Here is a 16,748-nt window from a genome sequence, read left to right as displayed (position 1 = left end):
TTTGGCAATAAGGAGTTCATGATTTGAGCCACAGTCAGCTCCTGGTCTTGTTTTTGTTGACTATATAGAACTTCTCCATCTTTGGCTGCAAAGAATATAATCAATCTGATTTCGGTGTTGACCATCTGGTGATGTCCATGTGTAGAGTCTTCTCTTTTGTTGTTGGAAGAGGGTGTTTGCTATGACCAGTGCATTTTCTTAGCAAAACTCTATTAGTCTTTGCCCTGCTTCATTCCGTATTCCATGGCCAAATTTGCCTGTTACTCCAGGTGTTTCTTCACTTCCTACTTTTGCATTCCAGTCCCCTATAATGAAAAGAACATCTTTTTTGGGTGTTAGTTCTAAAAGGTCCTGAAGGTCTTCATAGAACCATTCAACTTCAGCTTCTTCAGCGTTACTGGTTGGGGCATAGACTTGGATTACCATGATATTGAATGGTTTGCCTTGGAAACGAACAGAGACCATTCTGTCTTTTTTGAGATTGCATCCAAGTACTGCATTTTGAACTCTTTTGTTGACCATGATGGCTACTGCATTTTTCCTGAGGGATTCCTGCCCACAGTAGTAGATATAATGGTCATCTGAGCTAAATTCATTCATTCTAGTCCATTTTAGTTCACTGATTCCTAGAATGTCAATGTTCACTCTTGCCATCTCTTGTTTGACCACTTCCAATTTGCCTTGATTCATGGACCTGACATTCCAGGTTCCTATGCAATATTGCTCTTTACAGCATCGGACCTTGCTTCTATCACCAGTCACATCCACAGCTGGGTATTGTTTTTGCTTTGGCTCCATCCCTTCATTCTTTCTGGAGTTATTTCTCCACTGATCTCCAGTAGCATATTGGGCACCTACCGACCTGGGGAGTTCCTCTTTCAGTATCCTATCATTTTGCCTTTTCATACTGTTCATGGGGTTCTCAAAGCAAGAATACAGAACCCCATGAACAGTATGAAAAGGCAAAATGATAGGATACTGAAAGAGGAACTCCCCAGGTCGGTAGGTGCCCAATATGCTACTGGAGATCAGTGGAGAAATAACTCCAGAAAGAATGAAGGGATGGAGCAAAAAAAAACAATACCTGTTGTGTGTTCAGTATGTTCTCAGATTGTGGCAAATTAGTGAAATGAAGAATAAAAGACCATATCAGAAATCATTTAAAATCTTATTCACCTGAAGAAAAGAAAAGCAGAGATATTTAGAAAAAGACATTAATTAGACTTTCAGGTATCTAGTGGTATGGTTAAGTTTCCATTTATTTTGTGATTGCAAATGTAAGCATTGTTTCCTCTGAGTTCACATAAATATATTTGAAAACCATATATGAGTGGGCCACAGTGAGATGTTCCTTAAGACTGTGGAATCAAAGTTGCTTTTTTAGAGGTAAAATAGTAAGTTTTCCACAAGGGGTTGAAGTTACTCATCTGTTTAAACTAATCACCTGCATGAGTGACCCCTCCAAGGATGCTAAATATAAATATTGCAAAGTATGAACTGAATGCTATTGCAGAGAGGCAGGACTGAAATGTGATACAGTTTGGTAAGCTGCTTTCTAATGAATTTGTCTCCTCTTTTGATAAAGAATGTTAAACAATGGAGATTGCTCATAATGGAACACAAAATGATAAAGAAGTAATCAAAATGCAATTTTGGTTTACATATACAATTCTATCCTTGGAAGACAGAAAACAAAACATATTTGGATCATGCAGAAATTTACTCCATCCTGGATCTATTTGTGTAGATAAAATTATTCTTGCTGAAGTGCCTGAAATCTGAGGACCCTCTCTAGGCCTATGATGATTTAACCAGATGGGTTACAAGCCATTTTATTGAGTTTTGTCTCTGGACATCTGGTTGGCCCATCTTTCAGGCATTAATTAGCTCATCCATATCCCTTTAAAACACAGACAAAGTTGTTGAAAAAGATAGCACATGCTGACAGTAGCTGATGAGGCATGAAACTATAGATTTTATTTTTACCCATATAAACAAATAAGATGAATGTGTATAGGCTCAGTGATTGTGATTACCTGGAATCAGTCTTTGTTATAAATGACTGTAGAGTTTGGGTGGTAATAGGGTTAACATTTCTTCCTCCTTTTCAACCAGATAACATCAGATACCATGGTCATTGTTGTCTGATAGTGAAATGAAACTAAGGATGAAAACCCTAATATATTATCCTGCTTTTATTCAATAATACAAATCCCCTTTGGAAGGTTTCTGAATTAATAGAACTGTGCATCTATCTGAGAAACAACAACAACAACAAAAATTCTCATGTATGGTAATGGTACTTGAATTAAGAACACCAGCACAGTTCCTACTTGTTGAATTCTTTTCTCCTACATGGTTCTTTTATGAATCAGTTCACCCTCAACTGAACTGTTTCTCGAAAGCTCTATTCAGGATAGAGCTTTCTGTTATAATTATCTAGGACTGTCTTACCATCTCTAAGTCTAAAATTCAAAGATATTCTGTCAATGCTAGCAAGAGTCACCTTCTCCATAGAATAAAGCCATCACCCACATATACTTAAGGGCATCTCTCTGATAAAGAGGGATTAACGTACATGTATTGGTCTCATAATTTCCCAGCACCAGTGAGGATGGAAAAGGCAAAGAAAAACTAATCAATATGAAATATTGGTGAAAATATGATTTCCATAATTTTGCTCACATTTGTCAAATATATCCATGAATCTTTTCCCACAATATATGTGTACATTAGCAATTTCTTTTGCAGTGTAATCTCTACAAGGTAGGAATATGTTCTTTCTCAGCCTTAACTGGTCAATTCAGCATGCACTAAGAAAAATATGCAACATGGTATATGTGTGTGTGTATTAATGAATTCACTCCCACATTCAGATTACAATATGAGAATACTTTGACCTCATAACCATAGATACTTTAAGGAGCCTTTATAGATCCCCTGAATGCTTTTCCTTTATTCCACTTCAAATGCAAGATTATTGTAAGTCCTTGTCATGATGTCTTCGCACATATACAGGTATTTACTCATCTCCTACATTCACATCCTAAATAAACAAAATCATTCATATGGAAGTTTATTAAATTTTACATTTTAACCTTTAGAGTAGGAAAAGTTCTAAAATTAATGGTATCTTGGTTTTATGAATTATGATGTATTTATACTTTGAACTATATACACATTTATGTAAAATATTACTTCTTCATAATTTCAGACATAATTACTAATCATATGATGATAAGTTATTTCAAAATATCCTAGGCTTAATATCTTACACTTTTGGCATACTAGTTATTGTCATAGTGATGCTAGATTTAAACATTTAGATGATATAGTGAATCACATATGAAAAACTAAGCAGTCATATAATTTTAACATTATATTAATATTCAGTGAGTGGTAAATACATCTCTAGAAATGTAATTCATTCTTCCTAAATTACTTATTAATATCAAAAATTTTATTTACCAGGTAAATCAAGATATTGGATTTAATATTGAACTCCTTTCAAAACTAGGTATTTTCCAGGATTTAGTTTATTCCACCTATTTTGCAGTTTTCTGGATAATGTTGGAGATTATACAGATGAGTGTGCTTGCTCTCATATTACTTGAAGACAGAAATTAGGACAATACCAAAGAATTTCCTATCAGCAATTTTTTCACAGCAGCTTTCACCTCTTTGTTTCGTAGACTGTAGATGATAGGATTCAACATTGGGGTTAATGCACCATATACCAAAGCTATAAATTTGTCTATTTCCTGTGAATCTATAGCTGAAGGCTTCAGGTACATGGAAAGAGCTGTCCCATAGAACAAAACAACCACAGACAGGTGGGCTGCACATGTTGAAAAGGCTTTGCTTTGACCATCCACTGAGCTGATTCTCAGGATGTTGGAGAGGATGAATGCATAAGAGATACAAATTAGGAGCATTGGCATGGGAACAAGAAGTATGGTGAATACCAGTATGATTAACTGCGCTTTGGAAGTGTCCACACAAACAAGTTTTAAGACAGCAAGAATCTCACAAGCAAAATGATTGATGACACTCCTACCACACAGAGACAACTGCAACACAAACACTGTTTCCACCAGGGCAGTGAAGCAACCTGTCACCCAGGAGCCAGCTGCAATCTGCACACAAACCCTCTTGTTTATGATAGTGGGGTATCTTAGAGGGTTGCAGATGGCCACGTATCGGTCATATGCCATCATGGACAGGAGCACACACTCGGTAGAGCCCATGGCCAGAGAGAAGTACATCTGAGCAGCACATCCTAAGAATGAGATGGTGTTTTCCCCTGAAACAAAGTTTATCAGCATTGGAGGGAAAGCAGAAGAGGTGTACCAGATGTCTAAACAAGAGAGATTGCTGAGGAAGAAGTACATAGGTGTGTGTAGGCGGGAATCCAAGATAGTGATGGAGATCAGAATCATATTTCCCAGCAAGGTGGTCAGGTACATCAGCAAACACAGCATAAATATGATGATCTCTCCTTTGGGGTAGTGGGAAAATCCCAGGAAGAAAAACATTGTTACAGATGTCCGATTTGCCTGGAACATTTTATTATGTTGAGGTCATTTGTATATACACATAGTAAGATTATCATCACATATCATATATAAAACACAAGATCTGCCCCATTTTTATTTTCTGGTATTTTTCCTTCACATCAACTTACAATATGTGCTTAACTGCTTCTCTAGCTTGCTAATAGTATTATTAATATGTGTTTGAAGTAATTTATCATCAATAAGGAAAATTTCAAGTAGGGAGTCAAGCGGATAAAGTATCTTCAAGATTTTCTTTTTGCTGTAATACTTTTTAAAGGTAAAGTTGGGAAAGGGAAAGGTTATTACATAAATATCATGAGATCTTGAGGAAAGAAAATCTTATGGATTCTTTCTTTTTCCAAAACCACACCTGTAACTGATAGATGGTGAAGACATCAATTTAACTCTGAACGACTGGGATGATTTTATTCCCATAGTTGGCTAACAGTCTTCTTACTTGGGAGTTTTTCTGCTTTCCACGTTCAGTATCTTCTGCCAAAATAATTTTAGGAGATTCATTTAGTAAAAATGATTTCTGCAACCAAAGATTAATTAACTGAAAATCTTGAAAGTTAAACAAGTCCAGGTTTTCCATCTTAAGCCCAGGAAAATGGTGATAGATATTCTCATGATGGGACATATAGCAACATTTCCTTCATATAGCCAGAATTGCCTTGACATTTGTGCTCCAGAAACATCCTCCAAAGGACCATCCTTTCACTCTGTAAAGCAATTTAAGTTTTCTGTTGCTTGTGAAAAGTTTCTAATTCATGCAGCAAATTAAAGTTATAAATCTTTTTGCACAGTCTGACAAATTCTGAAACTCCAGGGACAATGTCCCATAGATCCAATTATAGGTAGTAGCTGATCTGCTCTAACTGTTGTGTTATTAAAATAAGAAATAAACATTTTCCTGTCTATGCTGACTTTGGGAAGGGGAACTCTGCTCTGCTCCTAATTGTGCTATTAAATCAGTCAGTCAGGTTTTCAGTTTTCACTGTTTCTTTCTTTCTTTGACTGGCAATGTCATTGATTGTCTTTCTCATTTAGGCAAGATTCACTGCAAGCATAATGTAAACAGTTGACCAAAAGGGAGAAAAGAGATTGACTGATATCTGGCCCAGAGTCCCATTTCTGACTCACTTGTTCAATTCCTGTAGACCAAGGCTTATATGGTTGCAGGTAAATCACTTAGGTTGACCTGATTGTGTCTAGGAGTAAATGTCAGAAGAGAATGAACTTGAGGAATACATTCAGAAAAGTTAAATGGAGGCAGTGACTAAGACTGAGGAAAGTTGCCAAACTGACTCCCTGTTATATATAAAGTACAAAACCACACTTCTGCTTTGGAATTACATTAACTCACATTGAAAAGAAAAGAAATTTAGAACCTCCATGATAATTTCTGCCTGAAAAAGAAATTGCCAAAAATATGAAAAGTTTTCTCATGCTTATGAGTCTGTATTTTTCTCTATCTCCAATAACAGCAATAGCATTTGCTCACATACTTAAGCCAAAAATCTAGAAGTAATCTTTGAGTCATTTCTCCCCCTCTTATTACACACCCAGCCCAGAAGGAAGTCTGTCAGATCTTCCTGAAAAGTACATCTTAGACTTCCAATTTCTACTAATGATGAAGTATCTTGTGTCAGAGTAGCTTAGATCAGACTAACCCTCATGCTACTAACAATTATAAACTCCAAATCAAGTATAAAATAGCAGCTATTTCATGGCACTTAAAAGTGATCAAAGTCAGGCAGAACAGAAGGGAATTCAACTCATAAAAGATATGAACCAGACTGGGTGATATCAACAGGGTTCTCCCCAGTCCATGTAGCAGATGGTACTCAAGCAAAAAGTAACAGCCCTGATCTGAGAAATCAGATCAGGATTTGTGAAATCATTTACCACAGATAAGGACTCAAACCCATGTGCTGGGACTTGAATCCAGCCAAAACCTTGCCTGGCACTTGAACCCACGTGGCTTGGACTCAAACCCGGTCAAAACCCAGAGTACCTGGTTTCAGGAGCTAACGAAGCTCAGGTTCTTAATGTCTCATTGCAGAAAGAATTCAGTGAGAGACAGAGTGATAGGTAAGAAGTGGATTTATTCAGATACAGAGAGAAGCACACTCCACAGAGAGAGAGTGGGCCATCACAGAGGGCGAATGCAGCCCTGAAATTTGGCATGGTTAGTTTTTATAGGCTGTGTAATTTCATATGCTAATAAGTGGGAGGATTATTCCAACTATTTTTGGGAAGGGGTGGAGATTTCCAAGATTTGGGCCACCACCCACCCCCTTGTCTTTAAACAGTGCCTTGAAACTGTCATGGCACCTCTGGATGTGTCATTTCACTTGCTGATTGAGGTCTAGTTTTGTCTGCCATCTTGGTCCCATTTCATTCTAATTGATTTTATGTTGCGTCCTTGGACTACATCATTCTTTCAAACGTTATGCCCTGCCCCTTTCCCTCCTGTTACATTTGTGGCTGCCAGAGTAGCTGGAAATTTAGGGATAAATCCTGGAAAAGAGGGAACCATTCAGGGGGAACCTAAACTTTGTGTAAAATCTCTCATCTGACTGACCATTGAATTGGGAATGAAGAGAGTGAGTCTTAGAACCCAAGTGAATGCTAAGTCACTTCAGTTGTGTCTGACTTTTTGAAACGCTAGGGACTGTAGCCTGCCAGGCTCTTCTGTCCCTGAAATTCTCCATACAAGAGTACTGGAATAGGCTGCCATGCCCTCTTTCAGGTGATCTTCCTGACTCAGGGATCAAACCCACAGCTCTTATATCTCCTGCATTGGCAGGTGGATTTTTTTACCACTAGTGTTGCTTGGGAAGCCCATTAGAATCCAAGGGAAAATGACAATTAGAAGGATAAAGAGTTGAACAGAGATTTAATGAGAAGCTGATAGCAGGGGAGACAGAGTTTGGCATTCAAATCCCGTCAAAAAGAAAGACTTGGTAAATACTTTTAGATTTCCATTGAAACCCTAGTTGTTTTTCCATGCATCAGACAGACATATTGGCCCAAATAATGGGTGTGGTACTACATGATATTTGCAGTTATATCACACAGAACATTTAAGAAGCATCTTATATCATACCCCAGTGAATTGTGTAGCATATGAAAAATTCTTCAGAGAGTCATGTATTATAGATGAATGTATAACCACAGAAAGGTTTATTTTCTGTAAATGATTCTTTATTTAGTAACACCCTGAAAAGGGCAGTGAATAGATAAGTTCAGTTCATTCCAACAAACATCATTAATCTCTTCTCAGAAATCCAGTTGATAAGGGGCCTATTCCGGATAACCTGCTTTTTTTTTTTTTCCCCCTCTCCCCAAAGAGATTCCCCTGTTAGAGGAACTGAATAGATCACTGGTAAGTTGCTTTAATTCCTTCATCCTTAAGCAACTGAAAATTTCTGTCATAAGGTTTTTACACTTTACACTGACATTTGTTCCTTGGAAGAAAACTTATGACCAACCTAGACAGCGTATTAAAAAGCAGAGACATTACTTTGCCAATGAAGGTCCATCTAGCCAAAGCTATGGTTTTTCCAGTAGTTATGAACGGATGTGAGAGTTGGACTATAAGAAAGCTGAGCGCTGAAGAATTGATGCTGTTGAACTGTGGTGTTGGAGAAGACTCTTGAGAGTCCCTTGGACTGCAAGGAAATCCAACCAGTCCATCCTAAAGGAAATCAGTCCTGAATATTCATTGGAAGGACTGATGCTGAAGTTGAAACTCCAACACTCTGGCCACCTGATATGAAGAAATGACTCATTTGAAAAGATGCTGATGCTGGGAAAGATTGAAGGGAGGAGGAGAAGGGTACGACAGAGGATGAGATGGTTGGATAGCATCACCGACTCAATGGACATGAGTTTGTGTAAATTCCGGGAGTTGGTGATGGACAGGGAGGCCTGGCATGTTGCAGTCCATCGGGTCACAAAGAGTCAGACACGACTGAGTGATTGAACTGAACTGAACAACATAGAGTGAAAGAAATTAAAGAACCATACTGTAACCCAAAAAACCCACTATAAGTTTTAAAATTAAATTTAGCTTAAAAGCTAATAGATGGGATACAATGGAATAAAATAATAATTTAAAACTTCACCCAAAAATACAGAAATAGGAGAAAACAGATAAGAAAAATGGGAGAGACAGATAGAAATCAAATAGTAAGACAATGGATTTAAACTAAAACATATTAATCATTACATTAAATATAAATACTAAAAACTCCAGTTGAAAGACAGAGATGATGTGACTGGATATAAAAAAGGAAGATACAACTTTGTTGTTTTTAAAAGTACACTTTGTATAAAGATACAGAGAGGTTGAAAGTAAAAAGATAAAGTTATAACAATCAAAGACTAAATGAAAGCTAGGATGGCAGGCAAATTCACTTCAAGAAATAGAGTATTGCCAGAAATAAATGATAAAATGGTCAAAGCAATAGGAAAACATCAAAATAAAAGCTAAATATATATGTGGATATTAGCATAGCTTCAAATCTATGAAGCAAGAATCAACACAGCTAAAGGGTAAATAGACAAATCTATGATTATATCGGAGAAGGCAATGGCAACCCACTCCAGTACTCTTGCCTGGAAAATCCCATGGACGAAGGAGCACGGTAGGCTGCAGTCCATGGGGTCGCTAAGAGTCAGGCAGGACTAAGCGACTTCACTTTCACTTTTCACTTTCATGCACTGGAGAAGGAAATGGCAACCCACTTCAGTGTTCTTGCCTGGAGAATCCCAGGGACAGAGGAGCCTAGTGGGCTGCCGTCTATGGGGTTGCACAGAGTCGGACACAACTGAAGTGACTTAGCAGCAGCAGCAGCATGATTATATCATGAAAATTTTAATACTCCCCTTCAATAACTGGTAGAGTAAGTAAATAAGAATTTAGTGTGAATTTAGAAAATTGAAAAATATTGTCAAACAAATTGATTCATTAAAATTGATAAAACACTATTTAAAAATTGCAGAATATATAATTTTTTCAAGTGAATATGGAATATTCACCAACATACATATGTGCTGGTTCAAAAAAACTCAATAAATTTCAAAACACTGAAAATATATAGGTGTTTTCTGACCACAACAGAAATAAATTTTAAGCGAATATAAAAATAATACCTAGAAAATGCCAAAATACTTGTAAATTAAGCAGTGTACTTCTAAATAATGTTTCAAGCAAGAAATCACAAGGGAAACTCAAACATATCTTGAGTTAAATGATGATGGAAATAGAATATGTCAAAATTTGTGGGATGCAGCTAAATCAGTGTTTAGACAGAAAGGAATAGTATTAAATGACTAGACTAGGAAAGAAGAAAAGTTTTAGGTCAGCTACCTGAAATTTCAACTAAGGCTGGAAAAATAAGACTAAAGTAACTCAAAGTAAGTAGAAGGAAATAATAAAGAGCAGAAATAAATGATTAGAAAGCAACACCCCCCCACCAAAAACAGAGAAATTAACAAAGCCAGAAGTCAGTTAGTTGAAAAGATTAATGAAGAGGATAAACCTCTAGCTAACTCATTAAGAAAAAAATGTGAAAGCACAAATTAAACACTTCAGGAATAAAAGAGGAGATACTACCACAACCTGGATAGCTTTTGTAGTGAATTTTGTCAATGTAAAGAGTAAACAATATTAATCTTTCAGAACCATTTATATGAACTCAGAAAAGATAAACTTCCAGCTATCAGGAGAGAACACCTATGAGTCTTTTTTATGAGGTCATCAAACTCTGGTAATAGCAAAACCTGATGAGAATATTATGGTCAAAGCAAATTATAGTCCAGTATTACTAGTGGCTATAGACTCAATAACTATCAATAAAATATTAGTAAATAGTATTCACAATATCAAAAGGGTATCAAAAGGATATATCATGAACAAGAGGGTGTTATACAAAAAAGGAAAGGTAGGTTTAATATCTGAATATAGCCAATTAATTTTATCACTTTAATAGAATAGAGGAAAAATTCTTATGACCATGTCTATAAATGCAAATAAAACATTTTCACAAAAATTCAAACTTATGAAAGTAAAATCTTACAAAATCTCTCTGCAAACTAACAGTAAAAGAATACTTTAAAAAGGACCTCAGCAATATAATAAAATAGGAGTTTTCAGAGCTTGTCCCCTCACAGAAACATCAGTTTGAGTAACTATCTACAGATGAAAATACCTTCACAAGAGTTAAGGATTCCAAGCGAGAGATTAAAGATTGGAAAACCTTCTGAATTTCCATTGAAACTCAGCACATAATTAAGAAAAGATCTATTAAAGAGAGTAAAATGACTGTTTCTCATCATCTATGTCATCCTTCTTCTAAGACCTAGCAGTGCAGTTCATAGAGAGACTCCCAGTTCATTGAAGAAGAGAAGTGTGTACCTGACTTTGCCATGGAACCCAGGACCAGGCTTACCCCAGTGAACTCTGGCACCAGGCTAGCTCCTGTTGTCCAAGGCTCCAGGCTTCCCCATCCAGATCTAGGCTCCTGGTCATCACCATGCCAGTCCAGGCTCCAAGGTTCCAGGGTCCAGTTCAGCCCCTGTGGACCCAAGCTCAATACCTGCCCCTGGTGACCCAGCTTCCAGGCGTACACTAGGTTCAGCTGTCACCTGCAGCCCCAGGATCTGGACCATCCGCCGCTGATAATTTTGATAAATGCAGAAAAATGTATTTGACAAAATTCAACACACTTTTATGATAAAAACTTTTGACAAATTCCCTTGTGGAGCTTCCCTTTTGGTTCAGCTGGTAAAGAATCTGCCTGCAATGTGGGATACCTGGCTTCGATCCCTGGGTTGGGAAGATCCCCTGGAAAAGGGAAAGACTACCTACTGCAGTATTTTTGCCTGGAAAATTCAGTGGACTGTATAGTCCATGGGGTTGCAAAGAGTCAGACATGACTGAGCAACTTTCACTTATTACTTCACTTTGACAAATTATAAGAAATGTACCTAAACATTATAAAGGCCATATATGACAAGCCCACAACTAACTTCATAATCAAAGATGAAAAGTTAAAAGCTTTTCCTTCAAGATAAGAAACAAGACAAATGTTCCCACTCTTGCTACTTCAATTCAATATAATGCTAGAAGTTTTAGCCAGTGTAATTAGAAAAGAAGAAGAAATAAAAGGTATCCAAATTGAAAAGGAAGGAGTAAGATTGCCTGTGTCTGACACTTGTACATATAAAACCCTAAAATCTCTAGCAAAAAAAAAAAAGAAAAAGCAGAAGTAATAAACAATCTCAGTAAGTTGCAAGATAAAAAATCAGCACACAAAAACCAGTTGTATTTCTATACACTAACAATTAGCATGTAAAGATATTAAGAAAACAATTTATAATAGTATCAAAAGTAATAAAATACATATGATACATTTAATAAAGAAGGTGAAAGATACATACAGTAGAAGTTACAAGACACTGATGAAAGAAATTGAAAAAGACAAATGAATGGAAAGATATTCCATGCTCATAGATTAGAACAACTAATATTGTTAAAATGTCATACCACCCCAAGAAATCTACAGATTCAGTGCATCCCTACTAAAATTGTGATGACAGTCTCCACAGAAATAGAAAAGGCAATCCTCTTGACCCAGGGATCAAACTCAGGTCTCCCACATTGCAGGCAGATGTGTTAACCCCTGTGCCACCAGGGAAGCCCCCATACAGAATCACAAAAGACCTCAAATAGCCAAAACAGTCTTGATAAAGATCAAATCTGGAAGTATCACACTTCCTAAATTCAAAATATACTATAAAGCTGTAGCAATTAAAACAGTATGACACTGGTGAAAGTGAAAGTTGCTCAGTCATGTCTGACTCTTTGCAACTCCATGGACTATAACAGTCCCTGGGATTCTCCAGGCCAGAATACTGGAGTAGGTTGCCATGCCCTTCTCCAGGGGATCTTCCCAACCCAGGGATTGAACCCAGATCTCCTGCATTGCAGGCAGATTCTTTACCAGCTGAGCCACAAGGGAATAAATAGACAAATTGACCAATGGAAGAGAATAAGAGACCAGAAATAAATCCATACTTTTATAATTTATAATCAGTTAATCTTTAACAAAAGTGCCTAGACTATAGGAATAGTCTCTTCAGGTAAATGGTGTTTGTAAAACTGGATAGACACATGTAGAAGAATGAAATCAGATCATTATCTCATACCATCTACTAAAATCACCTTAAAATGGATTAAAGGCTTAAATATGAGTTGAAACTATAGAATTACTAGTAGAAAACAGGAGAAAAGCTTTCTGACGCTGGCCTTGACAATGACTTTTGGTTATAAGTCCAAAAGCACAGGCAACAAAAGCAAAAATGGGCAATTCAGCTTGCACCAAACTAAAATGTTTCTGTCCAGCAAAGAGAATAATAGAGTGAAGGGTAAGACTATGGAATGGGAGAAAATATTTGTAAACCATATATATGGTAACGTCTAAAGGAATTTGAACAACTCAATGGCAAAAAAATAAATAACCCGTTAAAAAAATCGGTGAAAGACCTGAATAGACATTTTCCAAAGAAGATATACAAATAGCCAATAGGTACTTGAGAAAGAAAATGCTCAACATAACTAATCATCAGGAACATGTATATCAAAACTACATTGAGATATCACCTAATATCTGTTAGAATGGCTATTATAAAAATAAAATAAAATAAAATATTGGTGAGGATGTGGAGAAAAGGGAACCTGGTACACTATCGGTGAGGGTATAAATTAATACTACTATTATGGAAAGTAGTATGGAAGTTCCTCAAAGAGTTACAAGTAGTACTACCATCCGCTTCTGGGTATATATTTAAAGGAAATGAAATCAGTATCTCATAGAGGTATCTCTGTTCCCATGTTCACTGTAGCATTATTCACAATAGCCAAGATAATGGAATCAACCTAAGTGTCTATTGATATATGAATGGAAAGAAAATGTGGTATATTCATAAAATACTATTCAGCTTTAAAACAGAAGAACATCCTGTCACATGCTACAGTAAGGATGAATCTCAAGGATATTACACTAAGTGAAATAAGCCAGACACAGAAAGACAAATGGTACAAGATCTCATCTATATGTGGGTTCTAAAACAGTTGAATTCATAGGATAATAGAATAGAATGATGCTAGGGGTTCAAGATTAGAGAAATACGAAGAGATTTTGGTAAAATGGTACAGAGTTTTAGTTATGCAGGATGAATAACTTCTGGAGATCTAATGCACAGTATGGTGAGCATAGTTAATAATACTATGTTTTACACTTGAAATTTTTTAAGAGAGTAGATCTTAAATGTTCTCTCCATATACCCTCAAAAATAACTATGTAAGGTGATGGATATGTTAATTAATTTTATTTTGATAATCATTTCATAATGTATACACATTTTAAAATATCACATTATGCATCATAAATATATATACTTTTTGTTTGTCAATTGTCAAAGCCGGAGGAAAAAAATAGTACGCAACAACAACAACAAAGGATACTTCCAAAACATAAAAAGGACATCTGTGGAAACTTCAGCTACCATAAAATATAAGAAAAGAAGAGCTGAAGTTTTTAATTTTGAATACCATGACATTTGAAATATTCCCTTATGGCTGTTGATGTTTTTCAGCTCAATTCAGTTCAGTTCAGTTACTCAGTCCTGTCCGACTCTTTGCGAACCCATGGACTGCAGCACACCAGGCCTCCCTATCCATTGTCAACTCCCAGAGTTTACTCAAACTCATTTCCATTGAGTCAGTGATGCCATCCAACCATCTCATCCTCTGTCGTCCCCTTCTCCTCCTGCCTTCAATCTTTCCCAGTAACAGGGTCTTTTCAAATGAGTCAGTTCTTCACATCACGTGGCCAACGTATTGGAGTTTCAGTTTCAGCATCAGTCCTTCCAATGAATATTTAGGACTGATTTCCTTTAGGATGGACTGGTTGGATCTCCTAGCTGTCCAAGGGACTCTCAAGAGTCTTCTCCAACACCACAGTTCAAAAGCACAGTTCAAAGGTTGATGTTTTTGGGTCCTATCTAAAAATCTTTGTATTCTCTAGGATAAAAATGATATTCTGTGTGCCCCACAAGAAATTTTATTGATAGAATGTTTATGTTTAGGTCTGTTACCTACCTCTAATTGATTATTTTATATAGTTTGAGATCTGGATATATACTCGTTCCAGAATTATTTGTTGAAAAACCTATCCTTTCCCCATTGAATTACCTTGACATCTTTGTTAAAAATAAATTGATCAGCTATGTGTGGGTTCCTTTCTGTACATCTTTATTCTGTTTATTGACTTATTTGTCTTTCTTTGTATGAGTACTGCAAAGACTTGATATTATAGGTTTATAATAAGTTCAATAATGAGTTAGTGTAAATTATCTAACTTGATTCATATTTTTCAAGACTGTTTTGGCTCTTCCAGTTCCTTTACATTTCCATATCAGCTTAGAATCCTCTTGTCAAAAATTTTTGCCTGGATTTTGTATGGAATAACGTTAATCTGTAAGCTGACTGGGAAGAATTGATATCTAAATAACACTGAGCCTTCTAATCCACAATATTTCTGTAGTAGGTCTTCCTCAGTTTCTCTCTGCAGTGCTTTGTAGCTTTCAGTATGAAAGTGTTACACATCTTGTTAATTTTCTTTCAGCTATTTTATATTTTTAATATATTACAAATGATGTTTTGAAATTTGTTTTCCACTTATTTCTTTGTTGGTGAATAGAAATGCAATTGGTTTGTGGGACTTCCATGGTGGTCTACTGGCCAAGGTTCCATGCTCTCAATGCAGGAGACCTGGGTTTGATTCTTAGCCAGGGTACTAGATCCCAAATGCTATAACTAAGAGTTTGCACGCTGCCACTAAAGATCCCCACATGCCACACCTGAAAAGCCTGCATGCCACAACTTAAAATTCCACATGTCACAACTAAGACCCAGCCCAGCCAAATAAATAAAGAAATATTTTTTTATAAATGAAATGCAATTGGTTTGTGTGATCTGACACACGCAATAGCTTGGTAAGTTCTCTTGTTAATTTTATTAGTTTTTTTGTGTATTTCTTAGGATTTTTATAGTTATTTACAATACACAATCTGTTTGTGAAAAAGACAGTTTTCTTCTTTCCAACTGTAATGTCTTTTATTTATTTCTCTTGCCTTATTGTACTGCCTGGGACACCCATAACAATACCATACAGAGGGTTATAGTGAACATTCTTGCCTTGCTCCTTTCTTTTTAATTTTAAAAAATTTATTTTATTTTTTAAATCAACTAATTTATTTTACTTTACAATATCTTATTGGTTTTGCCATACATTGACTTGAATCTGCCATGAGTGTACATATGTTCCCCATCCTGAATCCTCCTCCCTCCTCCCTCCCCATCCCATCCCTCTGGGTCTCCCAGTGCACCAGACCCAAGCACCCTGTATCATGCATCAAACCTGGACTGGCGATTCGTTTCACATATGATAATTTACATGTTTCAATGCCATTCTCCCAAACCATCCCACCCTCACCCTCTCCCATGGAGTCCAAAAGACTGTTCAATACATCTGTGTCTCTTTTGCTGTCTTGCATACAGGGTTATCATTACCTTCTTTCTAAATTCTTCACAGCACAGTTTATAATAGCCAGGACATGGAAGCAACCTAGATGTACATCAGCAGACGAAAGGATAAGAAAGCTGTGGTACATAAACACAATGGAATATTCAGTACAGTTCAGTTCAGTCACTCAGTTATGTCCGACTCTTTGCGACCGCATGAATCGCAGCACGCCAGGCCTCCCTGTCCATCACCAACTCCCAGAGTTCACCCAGACTCACGTTCATCGAGTCAGTGATGCCATCCAGCCATCTCATCCTCTGTCGTCCCCTTCTCCTCCTACCCCCAATCCCTCCCAGCATCAGAGTCTTTTCCAATGAGTCAACTCTTCACATGAGGTGGCCAAAGTACTGGAGTTTCAGCTTTAGCATCATTCCTTCCAAAGAACACCCAGGGCTGATCTCCTTCAGAATGGACTGGTTGGATCTCCTTGCAGTCCAAGGGACTCTTAAGAATCTTCTCCAACACCACAGTTCAAAAGCATCAATTCTTCGGTGCTCAGCCTTCTTCACAGTCCAACTCTCACATCCATCTG

General features: G+C 36.8%; 1 protein-coding gene across 1 annotated transcript; it reads right to left on the bottom strand.

Moving 5' to 3' along the window:
* Positions 1-3,623: 3,623 nt before the first annotated feature.
* LOC104991143 (olfactory receptor 13F1-like) lies at positions 3,624-4,565 on the bottom strand. Its single transcript, XM_010843527.1, has one exon. It carries the CDS (start codon positions 4,563-4,565, stop codon positions 3,624-3,626), a length of 942 nt encoding a protein of 313 aa, XP_010841829.1.
* Positions 4,566-16,748: the final 12,183 nt, after the last annotated feature.

This window comes from Bison bison, unplaced genomic scaffold (genome assembly GCF_000754665.1).
Source record: "Bison bison bison isolate TAMUID 2011002044 unplaced genomic scaffold, Bison_UMD1.0 scf7180017864183, whole genome shotgun sequence".
Taxonomy (NCBI): domain Eukaryota; kingdom Metazoa; phylum Chordata; class Mammalia; order Artiodactyla; family Bovidae; genus Bison; species Bison bison.
This window is presented reverse-complemented; position numbering and strand designations above follow the sequence as displayed.